General features: G+C 42.3%; 1 protein-coding gene across 4 annotated transcripts in view; it reads right to left on the reverse strand.

Annotated features, from left to right (window-relative positions):
• Window positions 1–19,676, reverse strand: part of LOC139581091 (ecto-NOX disulfide-thiol exchanger 2-like) — a 253,420-nt gene that overhangs the window by 37,068 nt on the left and 196,676 nt on the right. For all 4 annotated transcript variants that reach the window (XM_071410477.1, XM_071410476.1, XM_071410479.1 and 1 more), the window contains exons 5-8: window positions 18,577–18,783; window positions 16,888–17,121; window positions 13,800–14,012; window positions 7,980–8,086 (exon numbers count right to left, since the gene is read on the reverse strand). In XM_071410477.1, the coding sequence (XP_071266578.1) occupies window positions 7,980–8,086; window positions 13,800–14,012; window positions 16,888–17,121; window positions 18,577–18,783 (761 nt within the window). The remainder of the gene's footprint in view (window positions 1–7,979; window positions 8,087–13,799; window positions 14,013–16,887; window positions 17,122–18,576; window positions 18,784–19,676) is intronic.

Below are 19,676 nucleotides of genomic sequence, written 5' to 3' on the forward strand. Positions count from 1 at the left end.
TATATCGGTACGTTTAGGATATTGAGAGGGTGAGCTGATCCTAGAGCTGTACCTAAAGGCAGCTTCTACACAGAGCGATACACAGAGAACATGAGGAGTGGAGATGAGATAAGACATGATGACAGGTCTCAGAGCAGGACTGAGTTCTCCCTCTGCTGCACTGATGGGACAGCAGATAGCAGAGAGCAGCAGCCTGCATGTAATGTATGTCCTATACTGTATTGAGTATAACTGTACTGATATAATTGTCCTATAAGCATACTGCTGTAGCCACTGTGCTGTTGGCTGTGTCTAGCTCAGAGTAGGGTGAACTTCCCCTTAGGGTGTGTTTACACATAGTCCTCTTTAAAAGAACCGATCTCAATCCTTTGCCTTTGAATGTGGACTCAACTCTTTTTTCACTTCACTTCACCTATTTTGTGGTCCGAGTCCTGTGTGCATTCACATTGCTATGTTTAGAAAGGAACCAGGATCTCCTTCCAACATTCACTCAATGCACTCTTGGTTTTTACAAAGTGCCGGACAAGCCATTCCATCAGATCAAGTTACACTGCTACAAGCTACACTCCAATGGACATGAACTCATTAGGCCCTAATCTATGGATTTCACGACTGAGAATACAGATATGCATCTTTTGGTCACCAATACTGTATGTAAAAAAAAAAGTAGCGCCGTGGATCAGAAAACCTGTTAGCATCTGGTGTGACCACCTTTTGCCTGATGCAGCGTAACACATCTCCTTCACATAGAGTTGATCAAGCTGTTAATTGTGTCCTTGATAAGGGAATTATATGCTTAAAGGTAATGATTAAAATATTCCACCCTGAAACCATATAATTGTATGAAATTTATAAGAACCATAAAACTATAATCTGATGATGTGTGTAGTTTTAGTCAGAATTGGAACAAGGACCTTTTGTTCCTTTTTAGTATGTAAGAAGGTTGCAAGTGGGAAACAAATGATAAGAGGAGCTATCGACAGACAAGTTGTACTACTGTGTTCCTTACAGGACATTCTGTCTCCACCCGCGGAGGGGAGAAACTGTTAGACTTGCAGAAGATTATGAAACATGTTGCAGATTAAAGAAACAATGTATCTGTGTAGTGGAAAAACACAGACTGTCTGAGCAAGGCGTAGCTTAAGATTTGAACTTGTTTGTGTGTGTGTTATAAAGACTGTGTTTGTATTTTTGATTTCAGAGCGCTCTCGTGAATAAACTGTACTAACCTTTTGCATAAACTGAGTCTTTGCCTAATTATTATTAAACCCATGGTCTTACAAACCTCTGGGATTGGTCAAAGCTATTGATTGTTAGTTATTATCATTGTGATTGAAAATTCTCGTGACAGGCCTGTGGAAAGTTGTCCCACTCCGCTTCAATGGCTGGGCGAAGTTGCTGGATATTGGCAGGAACTGGAACACGTTGTCGTACACGCCGATCCAGAGCATCCCAAATGTGCTCAATGGGTGACATGTCTGAGTAGGCAGACCATGGAAGAACTGGGCCATTTACAGATTCCAAGAATTGTGTAGAGATCCTTGCAATGTTGGCCGTGCATCGTAATGCTGAAATTTTGAGGTGATGGCGGCGGATGAATCTAATCACAGTATTTCTGTGCATTCAAATTGACATCAATAAAATGCAATTGTGTTCGTTGTCCGTAGCTTATGCATGCCCATACCATAACCACACCAGCACCACTCTGTTCACAACGTTGACATCAGCAAACCGCTTGCCCACACGACGCCATAAACACTGTCTGCCATCTGCTCGATAAAGTTGAAACCGGTATTCATCCATGAAGAGCATACTTCTCCAGCATGCCAGTGGTCCATCGAAGGTTAGCATTTGCCCACTGAAGTTGGTTACGACGCGGAACTGCAGTCAGGTCAAGACCCTGGTGAGGACTACGAGCATGCAGATGAGCTTCCCTGAGACGCTTTCTGACAGTTTGTGCAGATATTCTTCGGTTGTGCAAACCCACAGTTTCATCAGCTGGCTGGATGTGGAGGTCCTGGGCTGGTGTGGTTACACGTGGTCTAAGGTTGTGAGGCCAGTTGAACGTACTGCCAAATTCTCTAAAACAATGTTGGAGGCGGCTTAGAGAAATGTATATTAAATTCTTTGGCAACAGCTCTGGTGGACGTGCCTGCAGTCAGCATGCCAATTGCACGCTCCTTCAAAACTCAATCAAACTTTATTTGTCACATGCACCGAGTACAAGTGTTGAGCTTACTGTGAAAATGCTTACTTACATGCCCTTAACCAACAGTGCTGTTCAAGAAGAGTTTAAAAATATAGATTTACCAAATAAACTAAGGTCAAAAATTATAAAAAGTAACAGAATAACATAACAATAATGAGGCTATATACAGGGGGTACCAGTACCGAGTCAGTGTGCGGGGGTACAGGTTAGAGGTAATTTGTACATGTAGGTAGGGATGAAGTGACTATGCATAGATAATAAACAGCGAGTAGCAACAGTGTACAAGTGTACAAAACAAATGGAAGGGGGGGGGGTTCAGCTGTGCAGAGGACAGCTGAGCAGCCTAAGTCAAGGAACAGAGAGCAAGCTTTTGTTGCTACTTTCTCAAATCATCAATAGCATCATGTAGCCCATATACTTTTCAATTTCTAAGACATTCTAAGGATTGCATCATTCGCAACTAAAGTTGCCAAATAACTGTAAATCTAGAAAATAGGACCTGTTTCAAATGATCACTTTTATGCTCAACATTGACACTGCATACGCAGAAAAATATATATATTTCTATTTTATTCAGCTAAGTTCAATTACATTCTTCCTATAAAATCATATTATATAAAATAATGGCGTGGGACTTATAAGCATATCTTGTCAGCTAAACGAACAGACATGGAGCATAGCCAGAAAACATACAGTTACTCATATTCTCTTCTTCTGAAATATTTTTTTTTCATATCATGTTTCTTCAGACCTGACAAAAATAAATAATGGATTTATTGTGATGGTGTATATTCAATTTATTTAGACTTTTTAAAAATGTACATATCACAAAGCTACGCATCAGCTTGAATGAGTGGAGGCCTGGAGATACTAAACGTGTTTATGTTGACTAACGGTCAATTACAATGAGACCGGCAGTCTTATGTATGACAATAACCGGCTGACAAAATGTTATGACCACCACAGCCCTAGTTGCGTTGCTTAAAGTTATTGTGTCTGTGCAGTGAGTAGAAAGAATGAGCATGCGGCACAAATTCAGCTGTTGGCCAATTTTTTCTTGAGCGGACGGTCGGGGGCCGGAACATAATTACAAATATGTTGTAGACGACGCAAGAATGCCAAACAGATCATTCAAACCTTGTGTCACGTTCCTGACCTTGTTTTCTTTTTGTATTGTTGTGTTTAGTGGGTCAGGACGTGAGATGGGTGGGCAGTCTGTGTTGTTTGTTCTATGTTAAGTGTCAGGTTTAATTGACCTTGTATGGCTCTCAATCAGAGGCAGGTGTTTTCGTTTTCCTCTGATTGAGAGACATACATAGGGAGGTTGTTTCACATTGTTTGTCGTGGGTGGTTGTCTCCTGTGTCTGTATGTATGTTCGTGCCACACGGGACTGTAGCGTTTGTTTGTAGTCGTGTACCTGTTCGTGCGTTCTTCACGTTATATGTAAGTCCATGTTCAGGTCTGTCTACGTCGTGTTTGTTATTTTGTAGTTTATCAAGTGTATTTCGTTTCGTCTTCGTCTTGTTTAATAAATATCAGTTATGTCATCGTACCTCGCTGCACATTGGTCTTCAGATCCCTCTCTCCTCTCCTCGTCTGAGGAGGAGGAAGATTTAGAGTATCGTTACACCTTGCTTACATTTGTATACGATCGCGTGTCACTCTATTATGAGTGGGAATACTTGGGAACAGATTTCCACAATTAAAATCACTTGGAGCTGATTTCCTGGTGCAACAATGAAAATTACAAAAATCCAACTTTTTGGCTCAGAAAATATGGGGGCAAAATAAAACCCGCCGGCCATCAGTTGGGAAACCCTGTACCAGAAGACAAATATGTGTAGTTGAGAGATGGATAGATGTGTTGGGTTGTTCCACATAATAGGTGCCTATGGACAGAAATTAACTTTCAAATATATTTTCGTTCAACATTCAATTGCATGTAGGATATGTTTAGCCTATGGAAAAACACTTTCCCCCATCACATGCATTAAAATCCTATGAACTAAGAGCATTTTATCTGCACACTGTCAACCCTGTCACAGACACTTACGCAACTGCGTAACTACACTGAATAAAAAGATAAACCCGACATGTAAAGTGTTGAACTGCACTGTTGGTTAAGGGCTTGCAAGTAAGCATTTCACGGTAAAGTCTACACTTGTTGTATTCGGCGCATGTGGCAAATAAAGTTTGATTTCACAATAACAGCACTTACAGTTGACTGGAGCAGCTCTAGCAGGGCATAAATTGGACAAACTGACTTGTTGGAAAGGTGGCATCCTATGACAGTGCCACATTGAAAGTCACTGAGCTCTTCAGTAAGGCCATTCTACTGCCAATGCTTGTCTATAGGAGATTGCAAGGCTGTGTTTTATACACCTGTCAGCAACGGGTGTGGCTGAAATAGCCGAATCCACTAATTTGAAGGGGTGTCCACATACGTTTGTATATACAGTGTATCTGTGACCAACAGATGCACATCTGTATTCTCAGTCATGTAAAATCCATAGATTAGGGCCTAATTAATTTATATCAAATGACTGATTTCCATATGAGCTGTAAACTCAATAAAATCATTGAAATTGTTCAATGTTGCATTCATATTTTTTTCAGTATATTATTTAAAGGCATGTTTGAGATAAATCCAAAATGTTCTCATTGATCAAGTATCCCTTTTACAAATGAACTGATATATAATATCAAACTGATTAAGTTACTGTGGAGCCTTTTTAACAAGGTTGAGGTTTAAGGTGAAAATTGGCCATTACTCCTCATGCGGTGAAGAGCATGGGACCACATGGTGTTCACGAAATGAAGAATGATACATGTTTCACACATAATGAAAGTTTCATCTAATAAAGTTTTCCTAAAATTAATTGAGCGAAGAGGGTTGACGTGTAAATAGACCAAAAAGAGAGAAAACCCTTACTTAATCCTTTATTCATATAAAAAATCAGATGTATTAAATTATCCATGTGGTGTATATGTGCACTTAATTTAAAATAACAAGCTTTTGAAATTCAATATCGGTGCATCATTTCTACTTAAAATATCAAAGGGAAGCAAAAGGCACCCATTTCGTGGAATGGATAGATGGATAGATACATGGCTGGATCTGAATAGGTACATGGATAAATAAGGTAAATGGATGATTGACTGTGTGAGGAGGAAAATGGATAAATGAATAGATGGAAGTTAGCAGATGTTTGTTGTGATTGTGTCAGACTGACAGTGAAACTTCTGCAATCTTTCAGTCCTGCTTTTCTGTGCATCCTGTTGTCTGACAAATACAGAACAGACCTTCAATAAAGACACTCCTGTAGGGTGGGAAAATACTTCCCAAAATTCCCAGATTTTCCAGAAATCCTGGTTGGAAGATTCCTGGAATCAGTATGGAATAAACAGGAAATCTAGGAAATCTAGGAATTTTGGGGAAATTTTTGAATATTTTTGCTGGATTACTGTGTGACATCACTGTTATCCATTTACAGCACAGTGACACACATGCCACAACAGTCTTTCTGCATTGAAAGACATTGTCTATAAATAAATAAACTCCCAATAAGAGAGCTCTAATATTCCTCTAAGGACTTGATCTCTGAGACTCAAGGTCTGACAAAATCAGTAGAACAATAGAAGATTGGCCCTTGTGACGTCAGAGATTATGTCCAATAGAACAGTAGAAGATTGGCCCTTGTGACGACAGAGATTATGTCCAGTAGAACAGTAGAAGATTGGCCCTGGTGACGACAGAGATTATGTCCAGTAGAACAGTAGAAGATTGGCCCTGGTGATGACAGAGATTATGTCCAGTAGAACAGTAGAAGATTGGCCCTTGTGACGACAGAGATCATGTCCAGTAGAACAATAGAAGATTGGCCCTGGTGATGACAGAGATGTCCATTGACAGTAGTATATGAAGCCATCTACTCTTACAACAGAAGGTGATACATCTGTGTTAAGAGCTCAGTTCCAGTTATCACCATACGCATGTTTATGATTCTGTAGGGAATAGTGTTGCTGGATCACAATAACTGAATATTCACCGCCAACAGTAGAGTGTTAATATGCATCTATACACAAAGAGGCACTTCCAGTTCTCAGTATGAGTTGTTAACTCTCCAGAGTTCTATTCCTGGTGTCATTAGCATTTTAACAGCTCTGCAGGGGATTGTACTGTATTATACTGTAACTGTGTGTTTTTAATACATTAATATTCACATAGAGCTTCATTGAGATGTGTGTAGGGATGTTTTAGCTCCGTGCTGTGAAAAATAAAAAGGCAATGTCATGTTTATGTATATTAAGCCTAATTTTTTATCCTAGTCAGTACCAAACACAAGAACTACAATTACCTATGCAAAACCGTGGTCCTGCATAGTTATGTAGCAAACGTACACCGACAAGTGCAACCCTGCAATAATGAACTTGGGTTATTGTGTTGCGTATATACGCAAGGTATAAATTAGGCTTAAATTGTAATTTTCTGCTTAGTGAGGAGTGATGTCACTAGTCTACAAACACCACCTCACACCTACCTTTAGAGCAGAAGAGTCTCTACAGTCTGAGATCAAGACATACCAGCTACACCTCTGAATGAGTCCATCATGATATACACACACCCAAACACACAGCTACCAACCTATCCAATTGTATACCGTCAGTTACACATGACCTGCACATAAAAATGATTCTCACTTTACAGAACACCTATACACTGCCACCGTGCATCAACAGTTTGTAATGCATATGTTCCACTAGTTTGTAATCTATCTCCTGCACTAGGATCTCCATAGAAGAGCTACACCGTCTCCAGGCTGTGAAATCCATGGTGACCGTGTCAGTGTCACTGTGAGACAGAGATTAGGCTGTTAATTACACACCACATCTGCTGTTTACACACGGGTGGCCTCAGAGATTTATACCCAGATCAAACTTACCCGTTTGGCCCTGAAATGACAGCGGCGCCACACTTGAACACCCTCCATTAAAGAGGGAAACGTGTTTGTGGTAATTAATTAATTTGTTGGACACAACAAAGAAAATAGAGAACAAATCTGAGCACGACCTACATTTTACACCAAACAAAACATTAAAGTAGGTTATTTGTTCACCTATTGGATGAAAGCACAGTCAGAGAGTAATAAAATAAAGGAAATATAAGTGTGTTTTGAAGTGTTACGTGAAAAAAAGATCCCGTGTACTGTGGTTGAGCTAAAGGGTGAGTCTACCGTTACCTGTTCCTGGCAGTGAGACTGAGCACTCACCGGACTGGACTCCCTTCAGAGGAGAGAGGGGTGAGTAGCCTGTACCTGGTCCTGACCGGAGCTCCCACTCTGGGACTGAACTAAGTAGAGAGACTAGGTGTAGCCTAGCCTTCATCCTGCGTTTATTAGGCTAGCTCTAGTATTTACCTCTTAGGCTAGTACTTAATGTTGATGTTCTACAATCTCAGTTCCTTTATAATACTTAAAGAATACCACATGGTTACATTTTAGGACCAGTTCTTTTTACCATTTCAATTAAGCTAATGCTAATGTTAAGCCTTGTTTTAAAGCTAGTGTTTGCTTTTAATACTCCAACACAAATCATCCTGCCAAGACAACACCATGAATTTCACGAAATGTAGTTGGAGGCTGGAATACTGGAGAGATGGGGATGTTTACATATTGTTCACATAAAGGACACAATAATATGGAGTCTATACTGCACTTCACCAAATGAATAGAATACTTAAGTAATTGTAGAAAAAGTAAAAGGACCAACCTCTGCTTGCTTGCGCCACACGTCCAGGTTCTTGCGTTGAGCTTTGGAGAAATGGTCCCATGCCTTTTGTTTGGAAGCAGCGTGGAATACAGACACAATCTGCTCAACTGTGGCGGGGGATGCAGGGGCCAGTTACCGTCCAGAGAGAGAGAGGGCGGGTGGGAAGGAGCAGAGGAGTGAGAAAGTGGAATCAGGTAGGAAGACACCTTACTGTATGTTTATGTGATTTTACTGTTCTTTTCTGTTCTATACAGTATAGTACAGCTCTGGGTCAGAGTCGCGAGTCACCCCGCCTCGAGGTGGTCACAGAGAGCCCGTCCTAAAAATGCAACAGGAAGATCAGACGGCTAGCAGCAGGCTCCTGCTCTATTCACACACACCCCTGCCGTGACCATGGCCTCACACACTTGCTTGCACACACACGCTTGCACACACACGCTTGCTTGCACACACGCTTGCTTGCACACACACGCTTGCTTGCACACACACGCTTGCACACACGCTTGCACACACGCTTGCACACACACACACACACACACACACACACACACACACACACACACACACACACACACACACACACACACACACACACACACACACACACACACACACACACACACACACACACACACACACACACACACACACACACACACACACACACACTCTCTCTCTGGTCCTCTTTCTCTCCTCTCCTCCTCAGTGATACAGACTCAGTAGAGATTGACTGTAAAACAAGGGAATTCTCTGAAGGGACAGAGATCTTATCAAGAGATCAAAGTAAAGTCTCTACCATTAACTGAAACCCTCTTTTCGTCTAAAGCCTCTCCTGTTTTTAATTACCACAACACCTCTCATCTTCTACGACTCTCAGACGCTCTGAATGCCATAATCAAAGGCTGCCTCTGTGTCTAAAGCCTGTTTCTGTACTGTGGCTGTGTCTCAAATGGCAACCTATCCCCTACGCAGTGCCCATAGGCCTCTGGTCAAAAGTAGTGCACCGGAACAAGCTGCAATTTGGGATACAACTTGGCTCTCCTCATTACTGTCCTTATTGTGGGTTAGATAGAAGGGCTGAGCGGTCATATCCCTGAGCCTGAGTAAGATGACAGCTTTTATTCAGGGCTGGTGTAAGAGAAGAAGCAGGAAGGCCTGCTGGAAGACATGTGTCTGTTCAACACACCCTCCTAATCACTCCTGTGATTGACAGCTGGGCCTGGTATTAACAACCAGCCTCAGATTAGTTACAAAAACACATTCAGTGTGTGAACCCATGTCAATGGAGAAAATTACTCAATAGGTGAAAATAGATTAAGCTAGAGATTGTGAGAATGTACTAATTGTCATAACACTTTTTGTTTCTCATAATTAATGTGTGTGTGTAGTGTATATGTGTATGGTTGGGTGTGTGCGTGTCAGAATGACCAATTTACTCACCTGTTGATATAATGCAGCATAGTCACAGATTGTCCAGACAGAGTACCCACACAAGACATAGTGACATAAATGTTCAACAACTCACAATGTACAATATTAAAGAACCGGTCAGCTTTCCACTCTGTGAAGTCCAATGTGGAAGCATGAATAGCTTCCACAGCTTTACCACAGCTTTACATCGGAACAGGTCATGTTAAGGGTTTCTCTTTGTGCCAAAGGGGTCTTAATGATCCCAGGGGGGGAGTTGTGGCCTTGGCAGGGAGGGAGGTAGAGAGGGAAGAAAGGGTGGAGTGAGAGGTACGTGTCTAGATCAGTAGTGGCTTCTCGGAATCCTTCATTTGATGGAGGAGATTGACAGGGAAGGCAGGGGAGAGCAAAGTGTAGGTTGTGGCCTCGACTTTTATGGGTGTGTGTGTGTCTGAGTCAGAGTCAGAGAGATAGCTGATGGATAAGTGTATGCTCTTTGTTGTTATTTGTAGGACTCCAGATAGAGTTGTGCCCTCATTTCTAAGTGAGGCCATTAACTATCTGTCAACGAGGTTTATCTTGTAGATTAAATATGCAGTGGCATTAAAGACCAACTGAAATCCAACAAACACGATGGACGCAGATCCCAATGTAGCTGTGAAATGATTGTCATCGTCTATGAAGATCATCCTGAGTGAATTACGAAGCAGGACTCTGGCCAAAAGCAGTGCACTATATAGGGAATAGGGTGCCATTTTGGGACACATCCCCTGTTTGAATAACCTGCTTCTTAGCAGGCTTTTTAAAGTAACCATTCCATTCAAGGTGACAACAACCAAATGCCAAATGGAGGAATATGTGATATTGAATTATATTACATTTGGAAACAACATGTCTCTGTATTCAAATGTGCAGCTGTGATAAAGCCTGGTAAATATGGAAGTGGCTTTGTTCACAGAACGACGGTGTATCCCTGCCTCCCAGGACACCAAAGTCCGTGTTGACATTTGTAAGGGTGAAACCGCAGACAAACTCCTGAATAGAAATAAGTGTTTGTATGGATTATTGTGATGGAGGAGGGTGGACTTTAAAAGAGAACAAAGAGAGAGACCCACTTTGTTCTTTCAAATACATCACTGTATTTACTGTAGGTGGTGTACCACCAAAGATATCTGAACTCATGCATGCTCTTAGCATTGGCAGTTGTGAATCAGGTCAGCTATACATTTTCCCTTTTGGCCTTTTCAATCTTCGATATGACTCATTTAATTGCTTCCATTTGTTTTCATGTAGAGAGGTGCTACTTACTTTGATGATATGGCTGTGGGTTGCTTCAGATCAGCTGTCCACTGACTAACAGGCTAACGTTAACTAGAGGAGTTTGTGTTAGACCTCTGGGGGAGATTACACTGGACTATTTCTACATGCAGCACAAGATACTGTACATGGGGGGGCCAAAAACAAACGTACCTTCTTTCTCATCAAATAAACATTGCTCCTAAATACTAGTTTAACAGACAAGAGGTATACAACAGCATGCTTTTTGTAAGAATTTAGAGTGCATTGAGTGGCTGAAGAGTTATTAAATCATAGGTGTTTCTTTGTTACTTGTTTCATTATCTCTGATGATTGTTATGTTTATATGTCTGTCTCTCTGTGATGATTGTTACGTCTATGTGATTATCGTTATGTCTATCTGTGGCGACTGCGTTGGCGTCAATCATATTCAAAAGCAAGAGTCATTGAAGCGGAGGTTTCATGAATCCTACAATAGAAAGAGTACTTAGTACACAAGTTACTGTATGTGATATCAATATTTCACAGGCCCAATGACAGATCCTCGCCATTCAATGATCACTCGACTGAGTTCATATAGTCCTTGTGCAAGGTAGCTCCGCCCATCACAGGTTTCCTGCAACCTCAGACATGGATATCTCTATTCCCCCCCGGCAGGTATGGGAGTGTGTTATATCCTTGGTTCTTAGTGTCACGCCTGTCACAGCTGTGGGATACAGAGAGACTGCCACAGAGAAGGTTAAAGCAGGTTAATAAAACTATGTCTGCTCCCTTTGGGATGTTGTCTTTCGAAGCACAGGAGTTACAGCTGAACGGCTGACAAACAAGAGTTACATCTGTAGACTACCCAACATGCCCCAGGGTAGTCCCGCCTCAAGCTAAATGAGTTCCCTAGTTGGCGCTCAGAATGATAATATGGATGGGGTGATGATACCAGAGGTGTGGACTCGAGTCACATGACTTGGACTCGAGTCAGACTCGAGTCACAAATATGATGACTTGGACTCGACTTTGACTTTAACACCAATGACTCGTGACTTGACTTGGACTTGAGCCTTCTGACTCGATACCCTCCCCAAGCCCAAATATAAAAAATGATGCTATTAAAAAAAGTGTGCAGCGCATCAACTCTTCATTTAACAGATTAAAGTTGGAATCGGACAGCAGCCAATCAAATTGTGCGTGGCAGTGCAGAGGAACGTCGGCAGGTGAATTCAGATTGAGCCCTTGGAAAGATGATACCCAAAATTATTATTTTAGGATATAAAGACAGCGCTGTATCAACAAAAAATTGATTGCAACTTGCAAAACATGCAGGAAGAAAATTACAGACGGAGGCGCAACAATTTTCAACTTTGTTCGACATTTGAAGCTGCACAAAGAACGGTAAGTCATGGCTAATATAGCCGACAGCTATATATTTTATTACTTTACTAGTGTATCATGTAGGCTAGCGTAAAGTTAAATCAATGAGCCTCCACACAGTCAGTCAGTGCGGGAACATGATCATTGCACCCAAGATTGAGCTACAACTGGCTAGGCAGTTGGTAGCCTAAATCCTGCCTGACGTTCCTAAAACAAGGATGGGCAATTGTGTACAAGCCTACATCGCCCGATTGCGCCCCATAGCGATCCTCGATAGTCAATCACATTTGCACACACTGTATATAGACCTTTTCTACTGTATTATTGACTGTATGTTTGTTTACTCCATGTGTAACTCTGTGTTGTTGTATGTGTCAAACTGCTTTGCTTTATCTTGGCCAGGTCGCAGTTGTAAATGAGAACTTGTTCTCAACTGGCCTACCTGGTTAAATAAAGGTAAAAAAAAAAGAGCACATATCTGAATGTCTCTGGCTGACCCAGGTACTGGAACTATCTGCATGTCTCTGGCTGACCCAGGTACTGGTACTATCTGAATGTCTCTGGCTGACCCAGGTACTGGTACTATCTGAATGTCTCTGGCTGACCCAGGTACTGGTACTATCTGAATGTATCTGACTGACCCAGGTAGTCTAATGGTTCTGACTGACCCAGGTACTGGTACTATCTGAATGTCTCTGGCTGACCCAGGTACTGGTACTATCTGAATGTATCTGATTGACCCAGGTAGTCTAATGGTTCTGACTGACCCAGGTACTGGTACTATCTGACTGTCTCTGGCTGACCCAGGTACTGGTACTACCTGAATGTCTCTGACTGACCCAGGTACTGGTACTACCTGAATGTCTCTGGCTGACCCAGGTACTGGTACTATCTGAATGTCTCTGACTGACCCAGGTACTGGTAATATCTGAATGTTTCTGGCTGACCCAGGTAGTCTAATGGTTCTGACTGACCCAGGTACTGGTACTACTTGAATGTCTCTGACTGACCCAGGTACTGGTACTACCTGAATGTCTGACTGACCCAGGAACTATCTGAATGTCTCTGGCTGACCTGGGTAGTCTAATGGTTCTGACTGACCTAGGGTCAGCTCTACAGGAGTCGACCGTGAGATTAGCTCCTAAAAGCCTCATTAGTGAATCTGCCATACAGCTGCTCTCCTCAGACAGAGGTGTCAGAGGTGTCAACCACTAGGAGATGGAGAGGTGGAGAGACAGAGAGAGAAAGAGAGAGTGAGGGAGAGGGAAGCTGGGAGAAAGACAATAAAGATGGAGAGAGAGGAGATTGGGAGACGGAGCTAGAGAGATGGCCACTCTGGGTTTAATGATGATGTGCTAAGAAAGATAGCTAACAGCTCCCTAAATAACCTGTTCAGTGTTATTGCTGCCATCACTGGCCTTTAGCAGCCAAACTGCTCCAAATCTACTTCTTCAAAGAGTATTCCCATAAAGGGGGTCTTCAGAAGTGCTATGTTTGTGCCCTGCTGTGTGTGTGTGTTTTCAGAAAATACAATTTCTGTTAATGTCCCGAGTGTATGGAGCACTAACCTGTAATAATAGGACAAGTGAACTTGTGACATGAAAATCACTTGAGTATGGGGAACTTTTACAGGGACAATGTGACGTTGCCTCAAGAGAACGCAAGGCGTGGTTTGATGTTGACCCTGACGTGAGACATGGTTCTCTTTCCCTCTGTATGTGGGTGTGTGATGTCAGTCTAGTGTGTACTCACATTGTGCCAGGATGCCAGAGAGGGCGCTCTTGAACTTGTCCTTGGCTTCCTCCATCTCCTTCTCGTGGGTGGCCTTTTGACTCATCAGCTGGCGGATGTGGCTGTTGGACGACTGGATCATGGAATAGAAGTTGTTGGCGTTACGCCGGTTCACCTCGCCGCGTTCCACCCAGGTCAGCAGCACGCGCACCGCCTCCGCAAACGCTGCCTCATCTGAGGAGAGGACGGGGTTATTAAAGTCAAACTAAAGGTTAGGGTCAGTAGCTAGATTTGTTAGGGGTAAAAAAAAAAAAATTATGTTAGGGTTAGGGGTAAGAATCCATTTGTGGTTTGAAACATAGAATTCAGAATTAGAACATGAATTTCTGCATGAAATAACAAATAATTCAGTGGGATGGTTTGAAAGTTATTCTGTCCTATGTATCAAGGCCTGACAGTGAACTGAGAGGAGAGGCGCCACAGAGATAGCAGAGAAGCAGGGAGTCACAGTGTTTGCAGACCAAACCATTTCCGTGGAGACCTTGACGTGTCACAGTTCATTAGAGAAAAAAGCGTATTAATTCATCCCAAAGCTGATATCAGGAGAGGAGAGGAACGGAGGGGAGGATAGGGAAGGAGGGGAGACAGGAGAGGAGAAAGAATAGTGATATCTTTAATGAAATCTCTCAAATTCATTCTAAATGGCACCACAGCTTCTTGGCGTTTCTCCAGTACTGCTCTGAATGTTAACTAGAGGGCAGTGAATGAATGGAATAAATATCATGTTTCAAATGCCTTTGTATGAACAACAGTGGTTGTTTTGCATTATTCATTTTTGGGTCGTAGACTGATGAGGTGATGTCAAGAGAGTTATTGATTTTCATTGTTAATGACACTCAGTGGTGTAATGGAGGATATACACAGAAATACACCGTATACTCACTTTATTTTCAGTGGGAATTGCATATACTCACATTTTAATCCCCCACGATGCGTATCAAAGTAGCGTACTGGAGGTACACGCCGTATCATTTAATATGGCTGATGGAACAGAACATAATGTTTCGCTTCAAATGTCGCTAAACTATTATTTCTTCACATTTTAAGCGCTGCAATGTGCACACAGCGGTAGGCCTACGCTAAAATGTTCCAAAATGCAATTCGTGGGAAAACACAGCTCTAAAATGAGGTTTCATTGACATGACGCAATAACTATCACGGGTTGTTAATATGACCAGGATAATGCCTTTGGCTGCTAGACAAAGAAAGTTTGAAAACCAATAGAACAGGAAAGCGCAAATGAGAAAGTCTTTATAAAATAATTGCCTCCACGTTTCTATGGTGGGATTTTGGCTACAGGCTACTTTGAAGCAAGGTCAGACATTCCTCATAACATGAAGTAAAACGTCCAGGTTTCAAACAATTAAGGAACAAGAAAAATATAGTGACGCTAATGACAGGCCTAACCGTCTTCTGGTAAATGGAAAGGCTTTCCGAAAATGAAATGTTAACTAGCTAAAAATTAACCTATACCTACCTGGCAAAATTATATCACGATTATTTGCATCAATCCAGTGGGAATTTGTTTTGCAAACGCTACAGAAACACTGCTAACCAAACAGTGTTAGGTGCCTGCACAGATGAATTGAAAATTATAATTTCCCCAGGCCTCAAGTGGTCTCCTGATGTGGTTTAAGCATTGTTGTGGACTTAGAACATCCAATTGTTGTTTTTCTATGAATAACGTGTGACTTTAGAGCGAAAACCAATTTGATTTGTTGAAAATCTGAAACCTGTGAATTTCGTACTCAGTTGACAGCCTAGTATGCCTACTATTAGCCTACTTGCACAGTGCAGCTTGGGTTGGCCTGACTGTGAAAGACCAATATGGGATTTATGATTCATGTCATCCAGAGTGTACAGATGTAAGATCTTAATTTGATCACTCTTTTGTTTCTGACTATAGCCATTTCTCCAGGCACCACTAAGGACACTGGTGCTCATTACATTACATTTGGTTAGTGCTTATTAGTTACCTAATAAAGGATCCTCTAACTCAACACAAGGAGGGGACGAGAGGGTATGAGAGAAAATACAAATCACTCACTCACTCTCTAACACACACATACTAAAACAGATTGAGCAGCTGGAAGCCTTTTTAATTGATTTAAGATGAAGCCCACAGAAGCCTCCCCCGCAAACACGGACCCCCCCCCCCCCCCACACATACACACACTTCTGCGAATGATTTGCTTAAAGAATCCATCGCTGCTTTCGATATTGAATCAAGGTGTCAGAAATGAATGTGTCATAACTAGAACTTGCTGAGGTGTTACTCTATATTATAGAATTATTTAGATTTCCAGGCCCTCGACAGTCACTAGTCCTTCCTGGTAACTACAGTTCCATTATTAATACACATTCTCAGTAGGTATCAATACTAGTCAATCACTGACAATGACCAGGGCCCATAGATTATTCATATTTGGACTGAATCAGTGTTTAACTGTGAGTCTGTGGCATCTGATGAACATAATTATCACCTTCAATGTCATACAATGCATCTACACGTCTAGGGAGCTAAGAGGCTTATCAAAATAACACACTTTGACGAGGTCCCTAAGAGTCAATGCACAAACACAGTAAGAGCAGCGGGATGTGTTGAAGAGATGTGTAGATACTAAAACATCCGGCTCCTGCCTGGCTGTCACAAATGTTCACATCTAGCAGCTTCACAGCTCAACTGAAAGTAGAGAAGCCACATTCACAACATCCGCAGTTGAAATGTTACTGCTCTCGCTGTGAAACAGTTAACGGAGAACATGTCAAGGTGTTTGGGCTAAGACAGCAGCGAGGCTAACTGTCTTTGCTAACCTCATCACTAATTCACAAAACATGATGTTGACCTACTTTCCACTGGAATCCTCACATTCAGACATCTTTAAGGTAGTACAAGTTGTGGGAGGGGATCTTTTTGTACTACAGCAGATTACAGTAGCAGGGAATACATACGCACAAACACATATAAATACATACGCACAAACGCATGCATGCACGCATCAATCAAACACATTAAAGGGATACTCTTCGATAAGTCGTGGAGCCCCACCTTTAATCTTGTCCCCCAGCTGACTACACTCGTGGTCTGAGTAATGGACGATGAGTGGAGGAGAGGGGGGTCTGAAACGGTCCTCCTCCATCCTCCTGCGGTGCCTCTCCTCTCTGGCATACAAGCGCTGACGACACTCCCACTCATACAGGTCATCTCTGGCTTGGGCAAAATCCACATGGAGCCGCCCTGTGTCCTTCTTGTCTGTACTGGAGCCCAGACGCATACGGTAGCCTGGGGAGGAGGGGGGAGCGAGAGCAAAGGGGGAGGGAGGAGGGGAGAGAGTTAGAACCAGGTGGTAACATCACAGTGACATTTCACTCTGTTAAACGAACAGGAGCAGGGCAGTAAAATGCGGGAAATACACACCCCACTTTCTGTCAGTCACCTGCATCTCTATCTTGATGCCTGACATCCTCTATTTGGGTTAACACGATCTGTCCATCCACCTGTCTCTCCATCCCTGTCCCTATTTTTAATCTGTTTGATCCTCTGTCACAGCTGCATCCCAGCTAAAGTAGCTTTGCTGAGTTGGAGTAGGAAATGACTCTGCTCTCTCTATACTAATTTATAGAGGAGACTTAAAGAGTCGAATTGCTCCTCTAGTGACATAATAGAAATTGCTAATTGCTCCTCTTTCCTTTTCCCTCCTTTCTCTAATTCTTCTTTCCTCTCTCTCTGCCACTCCTATCTGTTTCTCTTTCTCTCTTTCTGGTGTCTCTCCCGCTCTATCTTTCTGTTGCTCTCACTCTCTGTTTCTATCTCTCCAGTCTCTGCCAAAAGGGAGAAATTAGCGTGGGCTTCCAGTTTACTTCTGCCTCCTCTCTGCGTTTTGTGGGGCTGTGATATATGTCCTTCAGTTTGCATACAGAGAGAGATTTAAGACGTGGCTGGAGTCTAGTAGCTTTAGAAAAGAGAGAGATGTAAGATGTGGCTGGAGTCTAGTAGCTTTAGAAAAGAGAGAGATGCAAGATGTGGCTGGAGTCTAGTAGCTTTAGAAAAGAGAGAGATGCAAGATGTGGCTGGAGTCTAGTAGCTTTAGGAAAGAGAGAGATTTAAGATGTGGCTGGAGTCTAATAGCTTTAGAAAATAGAGAAATTTAAGATGTGGCTGGAGTCTAGTAGCTTTAGAAAAGAGAGAGATGTAAGATGTGGCTGGAGTCTAGTAGCTTTAGAAAAGAGAGAGGTTTAAGATGTGGCTGGAGTCTAATAGCTTTAGAAAAGAGAGAGATGTAAGATGTGGCTGGAATCTAGTAGCTTTAGAAAAGAGAGAGATTTAAGATGTGGCTGGAGTCTAGTAGCTTTAGAAAAGAGAGAGATGTAAGATGTGGCTGGAGTCTAGTAGCTGGAAAAAGGAGATTAGACAACAAAACACCCTCTATTGTCACATGACTAATGGGACTGGTACTGGTGATTAATTTCCTCCATTCAGAACTCTATTTATTTAACTACACCTCTGCTATTGTCACCTCAATAGTAAGGGTATCGAAGACATGTATTCCACTACACCTCTAGTTGTCTTCTCATTGACCTGCATAGTGATGGTCTGACTCAGGAGAGGGGACATTTATTCCACAACACACCTAGTCGTTTTCTCATTAACCAGCATAGTTAAGGTCTCTGACTGGAAACGGGTTGTATTTATTTCACAACACAGCATGATGTTTAATAGGAAACATCGGAAGCGTACCACATAAGAAGAGGGCTCTGTCTACAGTGAACTCTTCAGCGAATCGGATGTGGCAGAAGTTCTTCTTGCTCTTGCGGATGGCGATGATGTCACCACACTGGCCAAACACCTCCACGATGAGTGCCTCGGTGGCATTCTCTGGCAGACCGCCCACAAACACCGTTTTACAACCTGGAGGGCGCTCCCTCATGGCCGGAGAGGGAAGGTCTGTAGATGAGGAGAGAGAGAGTCATCAAAACTGAGAACTAACTGTAAACTTGGAAACAAAGAATGATAATAAAGTATTCATTTGACCTGAGTGTTTTAAACAATTTTTATATTTCACCTTTATTTAACCAGGTAGGCCAGTTGAGAACAAGTTCTCATTTACAACTGCGACCTGGCCAAGATAAAGCAAAGCAGTGCGACAAACACAACACAGAGTTACACATGGGATAAACAAACGTACAGTCAATAACACAATAGAAAAATCTGTATACATTTGTGTGCAAATGAAGTAAGGAGGTACGGCAATAAATTGGCCAATAGTGGCAAAGTAATTACAATTTAGCAATTTACACTGGAGTGATAGATGTGCAGATGAGGATGTGTAAGTAGAAATACTGGTGTGCAAAAGAGCAGAAAAACAAAAACAAATATGGGGATGAGGTAGGTAGTTGGTTGGATGGGCTATTTACAGATGGGCTGTGTACAGCAGCAGCAATCGGTAAGCTGCTCTGACAGCTGACTCTCAAAAGAAATCCCGCTATGCCCCCCAACGAACCATCAAACAGGCAAAGCATCAATACAGCATCAATAAGATCAAATGCTACTACACCGGCTCTGACACTTGTCAAATGTGGCAGGGCTTGCAAACTATCACAGATTACAAAGGGAAACCAAGTCACACACTGCCAGACGAGCTAAATGCCTTCAATGCTCACTTCGAGGCAAGCAACACAACCATGCTTGAGAGCACCAGCTGTTCCGGACAACTGTGTGATCACGCTCGCCATAGCAGATGTGAGTAAGACCTTTAAACAAGTTAATATTCGCAAGGCTGCAGGGCCAGATGTATTACCAGGACGCATACTCAGGGCATGCACTGACCAGCTAGTGTA

The sequence above is a fragment of the Salvelinus alpinus genome, chromosome 7 (genome assembly GCF_045679555.1).
Source record: "Salvelinus alpinus chromosome 7, SLU_Salpinus.1, whole genome shotgun sequence".
Taxonomy (NCBI): Eukaryota; Metazoa; Chordata; class Actinopteri; order Salmoniformes; family Salmonidae; genus Salvelinus; species Salvelinus alpinus.